Source organism: Lycium barbarum, chromosome 2 (genome assembly GCF_019175385.1).
Source record: "Lycium barbarum isolate Lr01 chromosome 2, ASM1917538v2, whole genome shotgun sequence".
Lineage (NCBI taxonomy): Eukaryota > Viridiplantae > Streptophyta > Magnoliopsida > Solanales > Solanaceae > Lycium > Lycium barbarum.
In genome coordinates this window covers 8,295,152-8,312,272 of record NC_083338.1, presented here as the reverse complement: position 1 = coordinate 8,312,272, position 17,121 = coordinate 8,295,152, and the positions used below count along the sequence as shown (strand labels likewise).

Genomic DNA, 17,121 nt, shown 5'->3' with positions numbered 1-17,121 from the left:
ATATACCCCAAATTTTTTTTTTTTAAATTATCAGAAAACGAAAAAAAAAAAATCAAGTATAACGTGGACTGATCCACGTTATACAATATAAATTGTATAACGTGGATCAGTCCACGTTATACAAGTTATATTGTATATTTGGACTGATCCTTTTGCCCTAAACTATTTCCCTTTCGTTCCCTTCCCTAAAATCTTCCGCCGCTTCTTCATTCCCTTCATTGTCTTCCCTAAAATCTTCCATTCTCCTCCATTGCTTACAGAACCTCTATCTTCTTCTACTTTTCCTTCTCCTCTATTTTTTTTTAAACCCTGCAAAACAATCTAATTTGTGAAGTAGCTTCTTCAGCTTTATCTATTATTGCTATTTAAATTGAGGTATTTTTTCTAACTCATATAATATTGTATATTTATAATAGATATAGATCTGTTTGTCTTATATATCTTAATTGTTATTTTTTATTTGTGTTATTTAATACGTTTCTGTTATTTGTGTTATTTTAATTTGAACTCAAAATATGATTGTTAGAAGCATTATTATATAAAAGGTCCGATTTGTTTAGTAGCACTTTTGAAGAAATTTGTTGTTATGTTGCTGTTATTTTTGTGGATTGTTATATAAAAGATCTGAATAACTAAATAATATATTTTGTTAGGAATTGTTATGTTGTTGTTATTTCTGTTAGTGTTGTGGATGTTTGTAAAACGTGGACTGATCCACGTTATACAAAATATATTGTATAACGTGGAGCAATCCACGTTTTACAAGTTGAAACATTGTGGAACTGGATATTGCCAATAATAGACCGATGATGACATTTTCGGTACAGGAAAAAAGAATTGTGAAATGTGTCATAAACAATCGAATTTTTTTCCTCCCTTTTTGTGAATGTTGCTTTGTTTGATGTATTTATGCATTACCATAGTAATTTATGACTGCAGAACCTGTAATTTCTTCAATATATTTTGTTATGGATTTTTATACAATATATTTTGTTATGGATTGTTATACAATATATTTTGTTATGGATTGTTATACAATATATTTTGTTATGGATTTTTATATAATATATTTTTTTTAATAGTGAGTTACTCCAAATAACTTGATCTGGACTTCATTTTTTTTTTTTTTGTATAAGGTATGGAGTTTCCACGGGTACGCGTACATCCGGGGCCAGAAGTGTACGATGTGTTAACACTCCAGGAGAAGCATCGATCAGAGGCTGTGTGGGATGGTTCCTTGAGAGGACCGACCGGATGCTTGTTTCCTCGCCGCGCGGATACTGAATTTTGGAAGCATGTGAGGCGTCATCCTTTTCATCCTCGCATCCTTGACTACTTTGGCCTGTGTGGATTTAGGGGAGTAATAGAGGTAGGATGTGTATCATATGATTGGGCAGTCATCACTGCACTTATAGAGAGATGGCGTCCTGAGACGCACACCTTTCATCTGCGTACAGGTGAGGCGACCATCACATTACAAGATATCGAGGTCATGTTTGGCTTGGTTGTTGATGGTTATCCCTTGAATAATCTTAATGCTAGATATATCGATATTGGTGGGTGGCAACAATTGATCCATGAGCTTACTGGTTGGGCACCCGGTCTGGATTGTTTTAATGGTGTTAGTAGGTTAGAAGTACATAAATTAATTGAATATATTAGAGGCTTAGATGATATTACAGATCAGACCCCAGAAATTGATGTGCAACAGCGGGTTAGGTTGTACTTGCTATGGCTTTGTGGCGGCACGATATTTTCGGATAAGTCCGGTGACTTACTGAATTTAGATTATTTGCTTGACATGCGTGACCTTAGAGCAATGAATGAACAAGCTTGGGGAGCGGCTGCATTGTCATATTTGTATACTTGTTTATGCTGTGCTTCGTTGAGGAAAGCGAAGGATGTGTGTGGATTCATTTCCTTATTGCAGGTACGTGACCTTTAAAATTATATAATTTTATTTGGTTTTCCTATTTGATAGTTATAAGGTTTTTATGTATTTATTTTTATTTTTTAATATAGGTTTGGGCTTGGGAGCGCATTATACCGATGCAGCCACCATGCAGGGCTCTTCCGCCACACACGGCTCTTGCACGAAGGTGGACTCATCGTAAATCCCACGAAAATGAGGCACGTGATGTTTTACCCATATGTAGGGATGTATTGGACAACCTAATAGATGGCCAGGTATTTTATCATAATTATGGTTGTTAATGGCGTTTTGATAGAATAGTTATGCTTATGTGTAATTTATGTTCTTTCTATCGTAGTTTGTGTGGCAGCCTTATTCAGAGGCCATCATCAACAGACTCCCTGAGTGGTGTCTGCGTGGCCGAGATATTTGGATGGCGAAGGTTCCCCTTATTTGTGGGATCTATCGAGAGTGGCACATGGTAGACCGCGTTCTCAGACAGTTTGGTAGGAAGCAACATATTCCGGGTCCATGTGCAGAGATTGATCCTTTTCATTACAAACGTGACAAGCGGTATGCTATAAAAGTGGAGGATCAAGAATATTTTACCGAAACAGACTTTTTGTGGGGAAATCGTCGAGATAGTTTAATTCTGGCCGAGTATGAAACTCAAGATCCAGAGTCACTATCAGAGTATTTTTGTTGGTATCGACGTCACTCGCGCACTTTCATAGGAAATCGTGCGCATAAAGTGGATAGAGGATACCAACACATGGCAGGCAGGCATGAGGCACTGGTACGTACATTACATTCCATTAGATGTTTGATGTCTTTATATGTGTCTTAGACCACTATCAAATATCGATTTTTTTTTTAGGCTTTAGGACATCAAGAATCATACAGGTTGGCTCAGCAGACTATCCAAGATCCAACCAAGTCTAATGAAGTGAAGGAAATAGCAAAGATGTTTAGCCACATTAATACAGAGTCCATGGCTGCTGCCTCTCTGGGGACGATGTTGAGTTTCGCTCCATATTATACACCACCGGCAGAGTATGTTGAGCCGCCTACTATGCAAGTGCCTCGTCATCAACGTCCTAATGTACCAAGACCTGCGGCGCGTGGTAGAGGACGCCAATCAGGTAACAGACGGGGTCGAACTCCCGTGGATCACCAGTTGGTTGATGAGGAAGAGGTTCGTTTTGATCAAGATATGCCCAGCTCAACGATGCATGCAGATGATGATGCATATCACCCAATAATAGATTTTATGTCCAGCTCATCGACGTCAGCTCCCGAGGTTCAATCACCAGCGGTAATCAGAAATGAGGGGCCTTTTCAGGCATTCGCATCGTCTGGGCCTATTAGCCTGGCAGTTATGGCCCAACAGTTTAGTGGTCAGACAAGCAGCTCTTATGGGATGACTGAGGGGCATTTACCTGCATTCACTGGACAGAGCTCTTCAATTGGGAGGAGACTGAGTTTTACCGATGTGAGTATTCTAACCACTCAAATAGCTTGTATCTTGTTTAAAGTAATGGCTACTTTATGTGTCTATATTATTTATTTTGCATAGTCTCCCATGGCATTTGATGTTGGATCCTCACACATTCCTGTGCCGGATGTACAGACTTTAGAGCCACAGGTTAGCTTTTAATTCAAATTTTTTTGAGACTTGTGGTTGTTATGTGGTGTTTTGTCTTGGTTGCTTTGGTTGTTTGTGTTGGTATATGGTATTGGAGGAACTCCTTGTTACAGGGGAGATGCTGCCCGATTTTACGTAGACAATCAATTTTTTTTATGGCATTTACAGGATACAGGTGTGATACAAGAGGAGGTTCACCAACGTAGATCAAAACGAGAACGTCGTCAAACTCGGTGTGGCACGGGGGGGAAAAAGGGACACTGTAAAAATTAAATTTTTATTATATAGTGGCTAACTTCATGTTGGGAAAAATTACTATTTTTATTTGCCAATTTCTGTCTGTTTTTATTCAATTCTGGTTCACCTCGTTTCTGCATATTTAATGTGTGTAAAGTTTGCAACAAAATTGAATTGGAAAACGTTGGAGTGTAATTTTGTTGGCCAAATATGAATTGCAAATCGTTGGCTGACCAACGTTTTGCAATTCACGTTGGATTGCAAATCGTTGGCTGACCAACGTTTTGCAATTCATATTATTGCAAAACGTTGGATTGCAAATCGTTGGCTGACCAACGTTTTGCAACAATGTGAATTGTAAAACGTTGGCCAGCCAACGATTTGCAACAATATGAATTGTTAAACGTTGGCTGCCAACGTTTTTCCTCCAAAATCGCACAATACATGCGGTCGTCGAATCTGCCATGCAATCGTCAAATGAAGCGTGTTTTGCGTAAAATCAAATAGTAAAATCCGTGAATCATTAACGTTTTACAAAATATGAACATATTATTGATTGGTAATTGATTCGAGAAATTGTTTTTACGTCAAATCACGCATGCTGCTGTAAAAGTAAAAACGATCAATAATTTATAAATTTGTTTGTGTAAAATCATCGAATCTGCCATGTAATCGTCAAATCAAGCGTGTTTTGCATAAAATCGAATAGTAAAATCCGTGAATCATTAGTTTTATATAAAATCCGTGAATCATTAGTTTTTCCTCACTAAATTCTACACTTCTCTATTGTAGACTTCATTTTTTAAGAACTCTCAACTTCTCTTTTGCACTCTCCATTAATTTCTACTTCTGTATTCTGTTGAAAAACATATGGCGGAAAATTATGTAAGAGTTAATTTATATTGGGGTGGGGAAGTTGTGTACGAAGAAGGTTCAGTTAGATATAACCGTCGTCCGGAAGCCGTACAGCGCTTTCCAATTTCCCTCAAATACGATCGTCTACAACATGTTTTCATAAGCAAAATGGCCATATCTTATCCAAATCTTTCGGTGGTTATCACTGGACGATATCCAACATCAATTACAGCTAGGGGATTTCCCATTTACGAGGAAACGATGTTTTATGAAAACTTTCTCATTTACGTTCTATTCAATGTCTTTGTGCGTTTAACCATCACAAGAATACAACATATTATTTAGTTCTCATGTACTATTTTATAATATAACTTTCAGGATAACTATGTAAATTATTATACTGCAAATTCTAACTAACCTCTTTCATTGTTCATTCATGGAAAATAAAAAGAATACAACATGTTATTTTGTTCTGATGCACTATTTTTATAATATAACTTTATTTTTATTTTTCATTTTGTAATCGGCATGTTATTTGATTATTTTTTATTTTTTAATTTGTCCTTGGGGTTAATATAATATTTTTAAATTTTAATTTTATTTATTTATGTAGGTGTAACGATTTTGAAGAAAACCACGTGTTGACTCAACTCACACAAATTGTGAGCAATAACGACGTAGCTAATGATCACTCCGATAAGTCAGATAGTGATATCCCATTAGATCAAACAGAAACAGACGATGATCACTCATCTGATGGTGATGGTCATTCTGATGAAGACATTACTACTCCGAGTGATGGTAACGTTAGCTACCATTCTAATGCGATTCCATATTTGGACAACACAGAAGAAGGCCTGGATGATTTTGCCTTCATGAGAGATGACGGTCCAATTCGGTCTGCACTTTGGGATTGTAATAAACCTGAATTTATCAGATCAGGTTAGTATGGTGACAATGAATATTCTTTTTATTTATTGGACCATTTTTAAGGGGTTGATAATTTTTCTTGTACTATGCAATTAGGTATGTTATTTCAGAACAAGCAGGAAATGAAAGGCGCAGTGAGACTATATTGTCTCAAAGAAAAGAAAGAGTTCATTTGTGATCAATCCAAAGGTAAATTTTGGAGGGTTATTTGCAAGCGTCATATGTTGGGGTGTGAGTGGATGATCCGTTTTAGAGAAATTTCAAGTGGTATGTGGAAGGCAGGCAAAGCGGATCTCCACCACAGTTGTCTGACGGATGATTACAGAAAGGATCGTTCCAATTTGAACAGTCACCTAATTGCTACTACGTTGGTACCATACATTATGGTCGATCCATACATCAGTATTAAGTCAGTTCAGCAAAAAATAAAAGGATTGCATTTTTTTACTCCTAGTTATAGAAAAGCACAAAAGGGGCGTAAGAAAGCTATTGAAATGGTATTTGGTGATTTTGAAACCTCTTTCAAGACATTGCCCCGATACATGGCTGCCTTAAAATATTTCAATCTGGGGACCGTTGTTGAGTGGGAGCACCAATCAACTACAATGCAAGGTGAACACATCTTCAAGTTTCTGTTCTGGGCTTATAAACCAAGCATCGATGGATTCAAAAGTTGCAGGCCTGTCATCTCAATAGACGGTACTCATCTGTACGGTAAGTATGAGATGAAACTGCTAATTGTTGTTGGAATTGATGCAAACAATAACATTTTTCCACTTGCATATGCTATTGTTGCACGTGAGAGCTTTGAGTCTTGGACGTGGTTCCTTGTGTTGTTGTGGAGACATATTGTTCGTGAGAGACAAGGAATTGGACTTATTTCTGACCGTCATCAAGGAATCTTGCAATGTGTCCAAACACATGATTGGTTACAACCACCATCCACACACCATAGGTTTTGCGTTCGGCATTTGAAAAGCAACTTCAATAAAAAGTTCCTCAGTAGTGACCTTGAGAAGCTAATGTGGTTGGCGGCTACAGAGCACCAGAAGAAGAAGTATAAAATGAGGATGAAACAAATCAAAACAATGTCATCTCCAGCGTATTTGTGGTTAAAAGCTCTTCCGGAGGAAAAATGGACATTGCATAAGGACAACGGTCATAGGTGGGGGGCTATGACAACGAATGTCTCCGAATCTTATAACGGTTTATTGAAGAAAGCTCGTGGATTGCCAGTTACTGCCATGGTCCGTTATACGTTTAAAAATCTTGTTGATCGGTTTGTTGAGAGAAGCACCCTTGCTGATTTGTTGATTGCGGATAAAAAATTTTGGCCGCGCGCTGTTGAAAAGAAGTTTGATGAATACTGGGAGAGGTCCCTAAAGCATACTGACATGCAACAATACAATGCAACTGAAGGGGTCTTTGAGATTCTAACATTTGCACACGAAGGTAAGGGCGGAAATATACATAAAGTCTCTGCCGAAGGGAAAAAATGTTCGTGTGGAAAGTGGAGAAACTACCATATGCCATGTTCACATGCAATTAAATTTTGTGATATTCGCGGAATTCAACCAAAGACCTATGTTAGCAAATACTACAGTTGCAGGTTTTATAAGCAAACGTACAGTGAAAATTTTTCACCGTTGGGTGATGAGGCATATTGGCCACCTTCTTCCTTCAGTTTAATTGCAAACACTGAATACGAGCGAACTTCAGGAGCGCGGAGTACAACTAGAAGGAGGAATGAAATGGATATAGCTCCTGCTCGCATGGCTAGAAAGTGTAGTACGTGCAAGCAAACAGGTCATAACAAGAATCGCTGCCCCGATAGAAATCAGTAGTTGTTGTTGCTTGTTGGTTTTTATGTTTTTTCTTAACTTGCACAATTGTTGTTTGTTTATGTACTCTTTCAAGAATATATAACATGTCTTGTGCAGTTTAATAGTTAGTATGTAATTTAACATTTACCATTTAGTTAATGTGTGACGTTTATTTAACTTATATTTAATTTTTTATTTCTGTTCGCATATATAACACATTTAATTATTTGCATGTGTTAAAATATTTATTTGAGTTAATCATGCTTTAAAAATTTTAAAAATTAATAAATTTTTTTTATTGATAACATAACCGAATATGATTTAAATTCTAGACAACGTTATTTGGAAAACGAAAAAAAAAAAATATTTACAAGTATAACGTGGATCAGTCCACGTTATACTTGTAATTTTTTTTTATTTTTTTTTCATTTTCTGACAATTTAAAAAAAAAAAATTGGGGTATATCGTGGATCAGCCCACGATATACCCGTTTTGGTATAATAAATTTTTAACGTTCCCTTTTGGTAAAAATCATTTATTTTTATACCCTTTAGGCTCCGGGCTCGTGCAATGACCAAAAAATTACAATTCGTACTGAACTCGAATTCATACGTGTTTCTGCAAATCTTAGAATTATTTGACTGCAATTTGTATACTATTGGTCAGAAATGAGCTATATGGAGTAACATCGTCAGTGAAGATTCATATAGCCAACCCCAACTTGTTCTGCACCGAAGCGTAATGTTGTCGTTGTTTGCAACAAACCCCCATTTAATGATTAAGAAACTAGCAAGTAAAAGTTCAAAATACCAACCAACTTAAATACTTAGCAGAATCAAAAAAAGAGTGCAAACTGAGCAAGGTGAAAGTAAGATAATAAATTACTCAAGCACCCATTATAAGGTTAAAAAATAATGTCTTGCCTCTACAGAGCTCACACGAGAGTATCGTCCTTCTACACCGAACAAAAATAATCGAGGAACGAAATGATGGTCCTTTCTACCAGTAACAAAAAAGAAATACTATAAGAAGAAAGAGAAAAGTTAATCATTCTCGCTCTCTTCACTGCTTTCCGTGAAGTTTCAGAACTGTATGTAAGGAAGAACGCATCACCTGCCCGATTTACATGCTTCATGCAATTTGCAGTATCGCGAAACTATAGCAGTAATAACTATAGAGCTTCCAAGAAAGTCACAGCATATAAACCAGTTTAGCAAGACGTGCTGCAATAAAATCACCAAGTAAGTGCATCTTGATCATAAGAAGTAATCTGGCGTTCTTCGCGTTACATCTGGCTCGCCTCTCCTAGGAGCTGGTTCAAACTGCAAAATAGAAGAAATGAAAAAAAAAAATGTTATTTCAAACATCATGAACAATAGCAGTTTCCAAACTACCATTTGTAATTAGCAATACTCGACAGGTCATACAAAAAATAGGGCACAATGGAAGAAGAAGAAATCTATAGGCGATCGCGATACCAATTAGTTGGAATTAAGTTTTAGTCACGTTAGTACGTTTACCTTAGGTCCAATATTTTCAAGGAATCTTTTAGAGTTGCCAGAGATTTATACACCAATACTGAATATGAAAAATTTCTACCTACTACTAATTTATATTCTGATTTTTATTATTATTTTATACTATGTTGCCCCGACTCTTCAAATATTGTTGCCGCAACCATGTTGGATCTTCCAAAAGTGCATTACTTTTGGAGGATCCGACACGTACTTGGTGGCACTTTTGAAGAGTCTAAGCAACATAGGGGCACTTTTGAAGAGTCTAAGCAACATAGGTTTTACATAATATTGGTCTGAAATGAGCATAAATAGACCGACATGGACAGTGATAATTCATATAGTCGATCACGTTGTTTGGATTTGAGGTATAGTAGTTGTTATCTGCCATCTTGGAAGATAGCAATTTGTAGCAAAATGAGGTGTTGTGGGGAGGGGGTGGGGGGAGAGAGAAACCTGAATGAATGTATGGCCATTGCAATCGTCAACTTCCAATATGGATGCCATATTCCCACAGCGGTAGCAATAATTAGGGGCACTAAATATGGTAACCACCTTTTGATCCTGCAACAAGAAATTGGTTAAATCAGCCTCTCTTGGATCAAACGTACACATAAAGTGTAAAAAGATATATAGGACTAATTACATGAGCCCAATTGAATCCCTCCATAACAAGCTGGTGTGCTCTCGCAATTAGTTTTAAGCTGTTGGTGTGGTTAAACTGCTCGGATATATCCTGTTGAAATGCAAATAACACAATATCACAGCTTCATTAACTAATAAGAACACATAAGACCCAGTAAATCAAAAATATGAAGTGATAAGGAGTAGGCAAGTTACTTGGCCAAATGTATATCCAGCACCCCTGGGTGAAATACCCCATCCGCAACGATCATCAGGATCAGACCACAAAAGATCACACATGGCCCCCTCATGTGGAACTTCTTGGACGCGGTCAAAATTACGTATATTATCAAGAGTTTCAATAGATGGAGACAAACCACCATGGAGGCAAAAAATTTCCGACTCAACCTAGAAAGATTCCAGGAAAACCATCATTACAAATTTCAAAGTATAAAAAACTTCAAGGTATAAACAAGAAATGCACAGGAGGCATACTTTCCCTCCTGAAATAAGTCCCAAGTTTAAATAACAAGAAAAGATTGCAATAACGTCGACCATAGTGATGTTTGGCATGTTGGTAGCAGCGCTAGTCGGTTTTACATCAAGGTCAAAATAATCAGTAAGCTTTGTGGCATGTTGGTAGCAGCGCTAGTCGGTTTTACATCAAGGTCAAAATAATCAGTAAGCTTTGTTCTTCCCATCAGCCTCTTCGAATAGTTAATGACGTGTCAATTAGCAACATGTCTCCATCAAACATGGATTAATGAATCCAATGTCATAAACAAGTGACTAAATGTTATGTATTTAGCAACCAAATGCCTTCATATCTCAAACATTAGAGAGGGCCACAATTAGTATTAGCAAACTATGAAGGTGCTGTAATTTACAAATTTATAGTTTCCAAAATGTAATACCACTTCATCCCACAAAATTCAGGGATATTCAGACATATCAAACCTGTCATTTTTATAACATAAAGCAGCAACTTCGAATTTGGTAATACTAATAGTGCCCCTCTCTCGAGTTAAAAAATATATAAAAGCAAGTTATGGGATGTTTAGTGCAAAATGAATTGGTGTTCAACATCATGGCCATCCCAATACTTTTCCATGCAAGACTAGGTCTTTGCATTTCCATAGCCCAAGATTTAAGCAGCGTCAGCAGCAAAATTATTTTCTAAAAAGAGAGGACTGCGAAGAGACATGTATGTAATAAAATTACTCGCGCACAGTATCCGCAACATAGCTAAACAGAGGAAAGCACACTAACCAAAGCTGTTAGAGGAAAGTAGTCAAACAAATCTGTGAAAGTCTTCCACACATTGGCATTACCATATCTGTAAAGTCCAAACGCAGCCAATCAACACACATTTACAGGTATAATACTCAGATCCAGATGAACCTTACAATCACGTCAGAAGAAAAAAAGGAATATTACAGAACTACCGTCTGACCTAAGTTAAGAAAGACTAAACTGTTAAAAGATTCTAATAACTCATACTTTTAGCATGAAAAAAAGTAAAGGTAGATTTAGGAATTCAGAGAGACACCGAATTAAATGCATCCTTTTGAACTTACTATAAAGGAGTGCGTGAAGATTCTGTCAAAGTTGATAGCGTAATTCTATTTATTTATTTTCAATTTGGTGCCCAGGCCAGCCTGCGCACCTCGACTAATTTCACGGGGTACTTGCTACCTCACCAGCACAGGTACCGGATGACTTTGTCCGCCAAGGCTTGGACATATGGAAAGAAATCGCCTAGTGTTTTTGCCTTCCCTGAGATTTGAACCAGACCTCATGGTTTTCAACCCACTTCATTGACCACTAGGCCACACCCTTGGGTGCTTAGCGGAATTCTAATTTTATCCAAGTAATGGATGTTGATTTAGCACACTAGCTACAAGTTCCTTCCCAAATTTGCTGAACACACTTCCCTTTTGTGTTGTCCCAAATTACGTACCTCTTGAATAGGAAATCTCCTCTCTCCAAGAATTCTACCTAATAAAGCTACTCTTACTTTTTAATATTTTCCATATAGTACTCTAGTGTGAACACATACCGAACTTCGAATTTTACATTTTAAGTAACTGTTTCTGAAGTTTAAAAACCACCGCATGCTGAATACATCTTAAAATCACTACTAAACAATATAGCATGCAGGCATTATGTCTACTATCTGTACATGTTTAAATGGTTTTATCTGCCCATAAATGACTATAAGAATGTAGAGTTAAAGAATTTAGAGAGACATCAAGTCAAACAGTAAAAAAAAATGCTGCTGATAAAGAAAATAAGTATAATATGGGAGGACTCACTTTCGTAAACATTCATCATAAAACCCATAAACCTGAGTTATCTGCAAGATACAAACAGACAATCAGAGCTCAAAATCTAAACCTGAACCAAAACTCAATCCATAATAGAAGCAGAATGAACAAATATTTTTAATGCAACTCGCTGAGAAAAGCATCCATTTGATGCAAGATGTAAAGAATGAAATCTTATCATAATTATATATACCTGACGGCTCTCATGATTTCCCCTCAAAATTGTAATCCGTTGAGAATACCGAACTTTGAGAGCCACCAAAAGCTGGAAGCAAGTTAACAGTCAAATGATGCTATCACTTGGATGCTATTGAGCCAATTGAAGTTAGCTCCCACTAAAGCAATAAAGAGATCTACTTAATATTTGTAACGGTGTGCAATTTAGGTGTAAAGAACTTTCCTTTGGACTAGGTGATGAGTAAGCACGACACTACTTTGCCATAAACAACTGAGATATGCACAATAAAATCCTCCAACCTTGTCCCAAAGAAAAATAACATAAAATAAATCCTTCTAAATCCTTTTGGAGGTATAATACAAAAAAGAACCTCACCGTTACTGTTTCCACAGAATAGTATCCACGATCTACATAATCTCCCATAAATAGATAGTTAGTGTCAGGACACTGCAAGTAAAACAAAAGCAGGACATTTTAGAAAAGGAGATTCGACGCCTTCATTGAAGTAAAAGCGTAAAAGAGAAAAGTTATCAACAAATTCACCACAATAATATGTAAAACCCAATTTGAAACTAGCATTGTATAGCTCATTAGCCACAGATTTCACAAGCCCTAGGAGTTTGTTGAGCAAATGATCGACCATCTCATAAGATTTCTAAGGATTTCACATCACTAAACGTTGCCTTGCATATGGTTTTGTTTAGCCCTCGGCTTATGTGAAGGAGCTATATCAAAGACCTATACTCAGAGGGAGAAAGAAGTTGATTACGGCAACAAGCCTATACTTTTCTTTTCTTTGGGGTTAAACATTGTCTCCATTGATCATTTATGTGCAAAAAGTTACAATATTGAGTTTGGCATCCCAAACTTTGTACATGATCATTGAGATGAGACTATACTACTAGGCCTAACAAAAACCTTAATAAAGGCAAGTAATTCAAGGAGGATCATACTCAATTTGAGAAGGTTTTGCTTGTTTGATCCTAATGATGATAGGTTCAAATGTTCATTGCTACCAAGCAAGGAAGTGAAAATTAGAAGACAATTCTTCTTACCCAAACATGAACTGGCTAATCCCATAAAGAGAAACAAAATCCAGAAAGAGACAAAAAGGGAAAGTACCTTCCCACCAATACGAAAAAGCTCAGCAAGATCATGGAATTGGCCGTGAATATCACCACATATAGTCACAGGGCTTTTCACAGGCTGCAACAGGGAAATTTAAAACGATTCAATCCTGAAAGTCATGTTTAACACTTCTATATCTTTATAAGAGAATAATTTGTTTTTAAGCTGTGTCTCTGATACAATGAATCAATATGATCTTGTATCAAATAGTTTCATATAAAGCAGATTAGCTACTGTGTTATGTATATTAAGGTAAGCTGAAACCTTGGTTACATGCTTGTTGGCTAAAGCTTAAAAAATCTAGAGGAGATAACAAATGTTAAGATAATACTAGACCGCCTATATTTATAGAGAAAACTATCTAATATCAGACCACCCAGTTTACACCTCTCATTCTAATAATGTCAAATAAAAAAATCACACTTTTAGAATAAAGAAAACTAACACAAATATCTAACAAAATAGGCATATGAAATTGCTCCACTATCATCCATTTAGAGACAGATCAAGACCATATTTCTTACAGTTTGAAACTTGAAGGCAAAGTTATTAAGAAGCATAATTCAGCGAAGTAAAGTCTTAAGTCAGAAACAAAAAGAAGAATTTTAAGTCCAGACCAAAAAGAAGAAAAAAAAAGCAGAAAAGAAAAAGAGAAAAAGCGGTCATTAAAAGTATCTTACTTGCACGTTGCTTTCATCCATTAAGATCTCCTTTGCTTTCTCACATAATCCTCTTACCTAGTGACATTATAATAAAATAAGAATAAGAAACTTGCAGGTTAATAAATGTAACACCTTCATGACAAAGACGGTAAGAAAACTTGAAAGGACTATATGGAACAAGCCATTGAGAAAAGAAGCCAAGTTGGATTTTGAAGAATGTTCATCGGGCTATCCCAAATATACGTTTGAAAATCAAGCTTAGCAGAAGAGCCAAGTATTGCTACAAGCTTCTATTTAGATTACTGTCTTTTGGCACGATTAACCACCGGACACCTGAATCCATAAGTGTAGCAGAATTTACAATTCCCTTTTCCTGTAACGGAGCTCTTCTAAGAATTTAAACCACAACTTCAACAGAGGACCATTGAGACCCTTAATGACTCTGTAATAAGCTAAGAACCAAGCCTTTTATATCTATTTTTGGAAGGAGAAGAACCAAGCCTTTTATATCTATTACTAGGGCAAGATTACAAGATCCTGAGAAATAACATGAATTACTTGCTTATGGACTAAATAACAAGAAACACATTCAAGTTTTTAAGCTTAAAAACAGTTAGATTTCGCCAAGTTATCATTAAGACAATTCAGAAGAAAAAGTAACCCGATGACATGAACCATTGTATGTCAAAAATAAGTTTAAAGTTTTCAAGGTATACATAGCGAGACCTAACCAAGTTTTCCTCTTGATGTTTCGAAAAAAGAAAACAAATTGAGGCTCTTATTATGTATTAGTAATAAAAATATACTGTCTCAATAAAATTCACATTCTTAGAGCTATAGTTTGGCGGCAAACCATTATCAGAAGACTGAAATCAATCAACATACGGGAAGTTCAATTTTTTAAAGCTGAATTACAAACTTCACCAAGTTATCATTTTGCATCGCCACGGAGAAAAATACAGTTTTTTTCTCCAATAAAGAAGGAAAGAAGGATAATTCAGAAGGAAAAAATAAATGATAATTTACTGCCTTGATACAACTTACAGTTTAAAACTATAATATGTATGGAGAAAATTATCAACAGCATTCAAGTTTTACTTTTTAAGCTTAAAAATAATACTTTAAGTTTAAAAATAATACTAAGATTCAGCAAATTATTCATTTTGGATATGGAAATTATAACAAAGAAACCTAAAACAAGGAATAGGAAAATGAAACAATTTCAAATTTGAAAACCACCCATATCAATTCTGAAGAACAAAACGATCAGATTCAAGAAAAAAAAATCTACATCAGCCCACATAGACTGAGGAACCAAAAAGCAAAACCCAAGATTCAAAAAAAGGAAAAAACACCACATAAATTCTCAGATCGACTCACCATGTAACGAAATGAATCAAGAAAACACACAATAACAATCAAACCTATACCAAAAAATCTTCCAATATTCATCAGGCAATACAAAACCCACAAAATTGAAGAAAAAAACAGCAAAATATTCAAAATGGGTAAAAGTGAAATTTATTCACCTCTTGCTCAGATAAGGGCTTGCATTGCATAAGCTGAGCAATTTGCTCATCAAGATTCCCTTGAGAAGACACCACTAGATCCAAGCTCATTTTTTTTTCCTTGTGGGTTTGAAGCTTTCCTTTAATACAATCACAAAAATGCAATAAAGATTGGAGCGTTACCACAATTACAGCATAAAAATTCCAGACATCTAGATTTTTTTTGTAATAGTACCAGTTTCAAAAAAAACACATCAATGAGGAAAAGGAAAAATATGGGTTTGGAGCTTTCCTTCAGAACAATCACAAAAATGCAATAAAGATTGGAGCTTTACCACAATCACAGCATAAAAATCCTAGATTCTTTGTTTACACATCAATGAGGAGAAGGGAATATGTGGGTTTGAAGCTTTTCTTCAATACAATCACAAAAATGCAACAAAGATTGAAACTTTATCACAATTACAGCATAAAAATTCTAGATTCTTTGTTTAAACATCAATGAGGAGAAGGGAAAATGTGGGTTTGAGGCTTTCCTTCAATACAATCACAAAAATGCAATAAAGATTGGAACTTTACCACAATTACAGCATAAATTTATTCACACATCAATGAGGAAATGGAAAAATATGGGTTTGAAGCTTTTCTTCAATACAATCACAAAAATGCAATAAAGATTGGAACTTTACCTACATTTACTTGATTAAAAAAAAAATGGATTTTTACCACAATTACAGCATAGATTCTTTGTTTACACATCAATAAGGAGAAGGGAAAATATGGGTTTGAAGCTTTTATTTACAACAATCACAAAAATGTAATAAAGATTGGAACTTTACCACAATTATAGCATAAAAATCCTAGATTTTTTGTCTACACAAACAGAAGGGAAAATGGGGGTGGGTTTGAAGCTTTTCTTCACAATATGCAAAAAAAGATTGGAACTTGACCACAAAAATGCAATAAAGATTGGAATTTTACCACAAAAATGCAATGAAGATTAGAACTTTACCACAATTACAGCATTAAAATCCTAGAATTTTTGTCTACACAAACAGAAGGGAAAATGGGGGTGGATTTGAAGTTTTTCTTCATAATATGCAAAAAAGATTGGAACTTTACCACAAAAATGCAATAAAGATTGGAATTTTACCACAAAAATGCAATAAAGATTAGAACTTTACCACAAAAATGCAATAAAGATTAGAACTTTACCACAATTACAGCATTAAAATCCTAGAATTTTTGTCTACACAAACAGAAGGGAAAATGGGGGTGGATTTGAAGCTTTTCTTCACAAAAATGCAATAAAGATTGGAATTTTACCACAAAAATGCAATAAAGATTAGAAATTTACCACAATTACAGCATTAAAATCCTAGAATATTTGTTTACACATCAATGAGGAGGAAAAGGGAAAATGTGGGTTGATTTGATTTGATTTTCTTGTTTCTTGTTTTGGTGTTTTACGACATCGTTTTGTCAGCTCCACTCAAAGAGAGAGAGGGGGTAAGTGAGTGGTGGTGATGGAAACAAAGAAAGAAAGAAAGAAAAATGAAAAAGCCCTCTTTAGCTTTAATTTTTGTTCTTTTTCTTTTTTGAAGTTATTTTATTTATTTATTTCAGTTTTTTACTAGGTATCGATATTCAATTTAGGCTCGATTAATCTAAATTTATGTTATGTAAGACTTATTAGAAGGGAAACGCTTTTTATCATAACTAGTATTAGTACCCGCGCGATGCGCGCGTAGTCCATATTAAAAAAATTATTTATGTAA

General features: G+C 35.6%; 2 protein-coding genes across 4 annotated transcripts; one reads left to right on the top strand and one right to left on the bottom strand.

Moving 5' to 3' along the window:
* Positions 1-924: 924 nt before the first annotated feature.
* LOC132629290 (serine/threonine-protein phosphatase 7 long form homolog) lies at positions 925-3,848 on the top strand. The gene is made up of 5 exons (XM_060344989.1): positions 925-1,930; positions 2,023-2,187; positions 2,271-3,404; positions 3,489-3,557; positions 3,726-3,848. The coding sequence occupies exons 1-3, from the start codon at positions 1,139-1,141 to the stop codon at positions 2,757-2,759; spliced, it is 1,446 nt and encodes a 481-aa protein (XP_060200972.1). The 5' UTR covers positions 925-1,138; the 3' UTR covers positions 2,760-3,404; positions 3,489-3,557; positions 3,726-3,848.
* Positions 3,849-8,260: 4,412 nt separating this feature from the next.
* Positions 8,261-16,886, bottom strand: LOC132626053 (serine/threonine-protein phosphatase PP2A catalytic subunit-like). 3 transcript variants are annotated; one of them, XM_060340774.1, is made up of 12 exons: positions 16,701-16,886; positions 15,365-15,483; positions 13,854-13,910; positions 13,168-13,251; positions 12,421-12,492; positions 12,061-12,132; positions 11,856-11,896; positions 10,810-10,876; positions 9,757-9,948; positions 9,563-9,652; positions 9,373-9,480; positions 8,261-8,724 (listed from the first exon to the last, which is right to left on the bottom strand). In XM_060340774.1, the coding sequence occupies exons 2-12, from the start codon at positions 15,452-15,454 to the stop codon at positions 8,659-8,661; spliced, it is 939 nt and encodes a 312-aa protein (XP_060196757.1). In that variant the 5' UTR covers positions 15,455-15,483; positions 16,701-16,886; the 3' UTR covers positions 8,261-8,658. The 3 variants fall into 3 exon arrangements, with proteins under 3 accessions (XP_060196757.1, XP_060196758.1, XP_060196759.1); XM_060340775.1 differs by lacking the exon at positions 16,701-16,886 and adding an exon at positions 16,356-16,402; XM_060340776.1 differs by lacking the exon at positions 16,701-16,886 and adding an exon at positions 15,527-15,534.
* Between the last annotated feature and the right edge of the window lie 235 nt (positions 16,887-17,121).

Coding starts and splice junctions, on each gene's coding strand:
- LOC132629290 (XM_060344989.1), top strand. CDS start 1,139: ATGGAGTTTCCACGGGTACGCGTACATCCGGGGCCAGAAGTGTACGAT. Junction 1,931..2,022: donor GATTCATTTCCTTATTGCAG/GTACGTGACCTT, acceptor TTTTTAATATAG/GTTTGGGCTTGGGAGCGCAT. Junction 2,188..2,270: donor ACAACCTAATAGATGGCCAG/GTATTTTATCAT, acceptor TTTCTATCGTAG/TTTGTGTGGCAGCCTTATTC.
- LOC132626053 (XM_060340774.1), bottom strand. CDS start 15,454: ATGAGCTTGGATCTAGTGGTGTCTTCTCAAGGGAATCTTGATGAGCAA. Junction 11,897..12,060: donor GAAATCATGAGAGCCGTCAG/GTATATATAATT, acceptor TGTATCTTGCAG/ATAACTCAGGTTTATGGGTT. Junction 9,949..10,809: donor ACTTTCCTCTAACAGCTTTG/GTTAGTGTGCTT, acceptor GAATCTTTCTAG/GTTGAGTCGGAAATTTTTTG.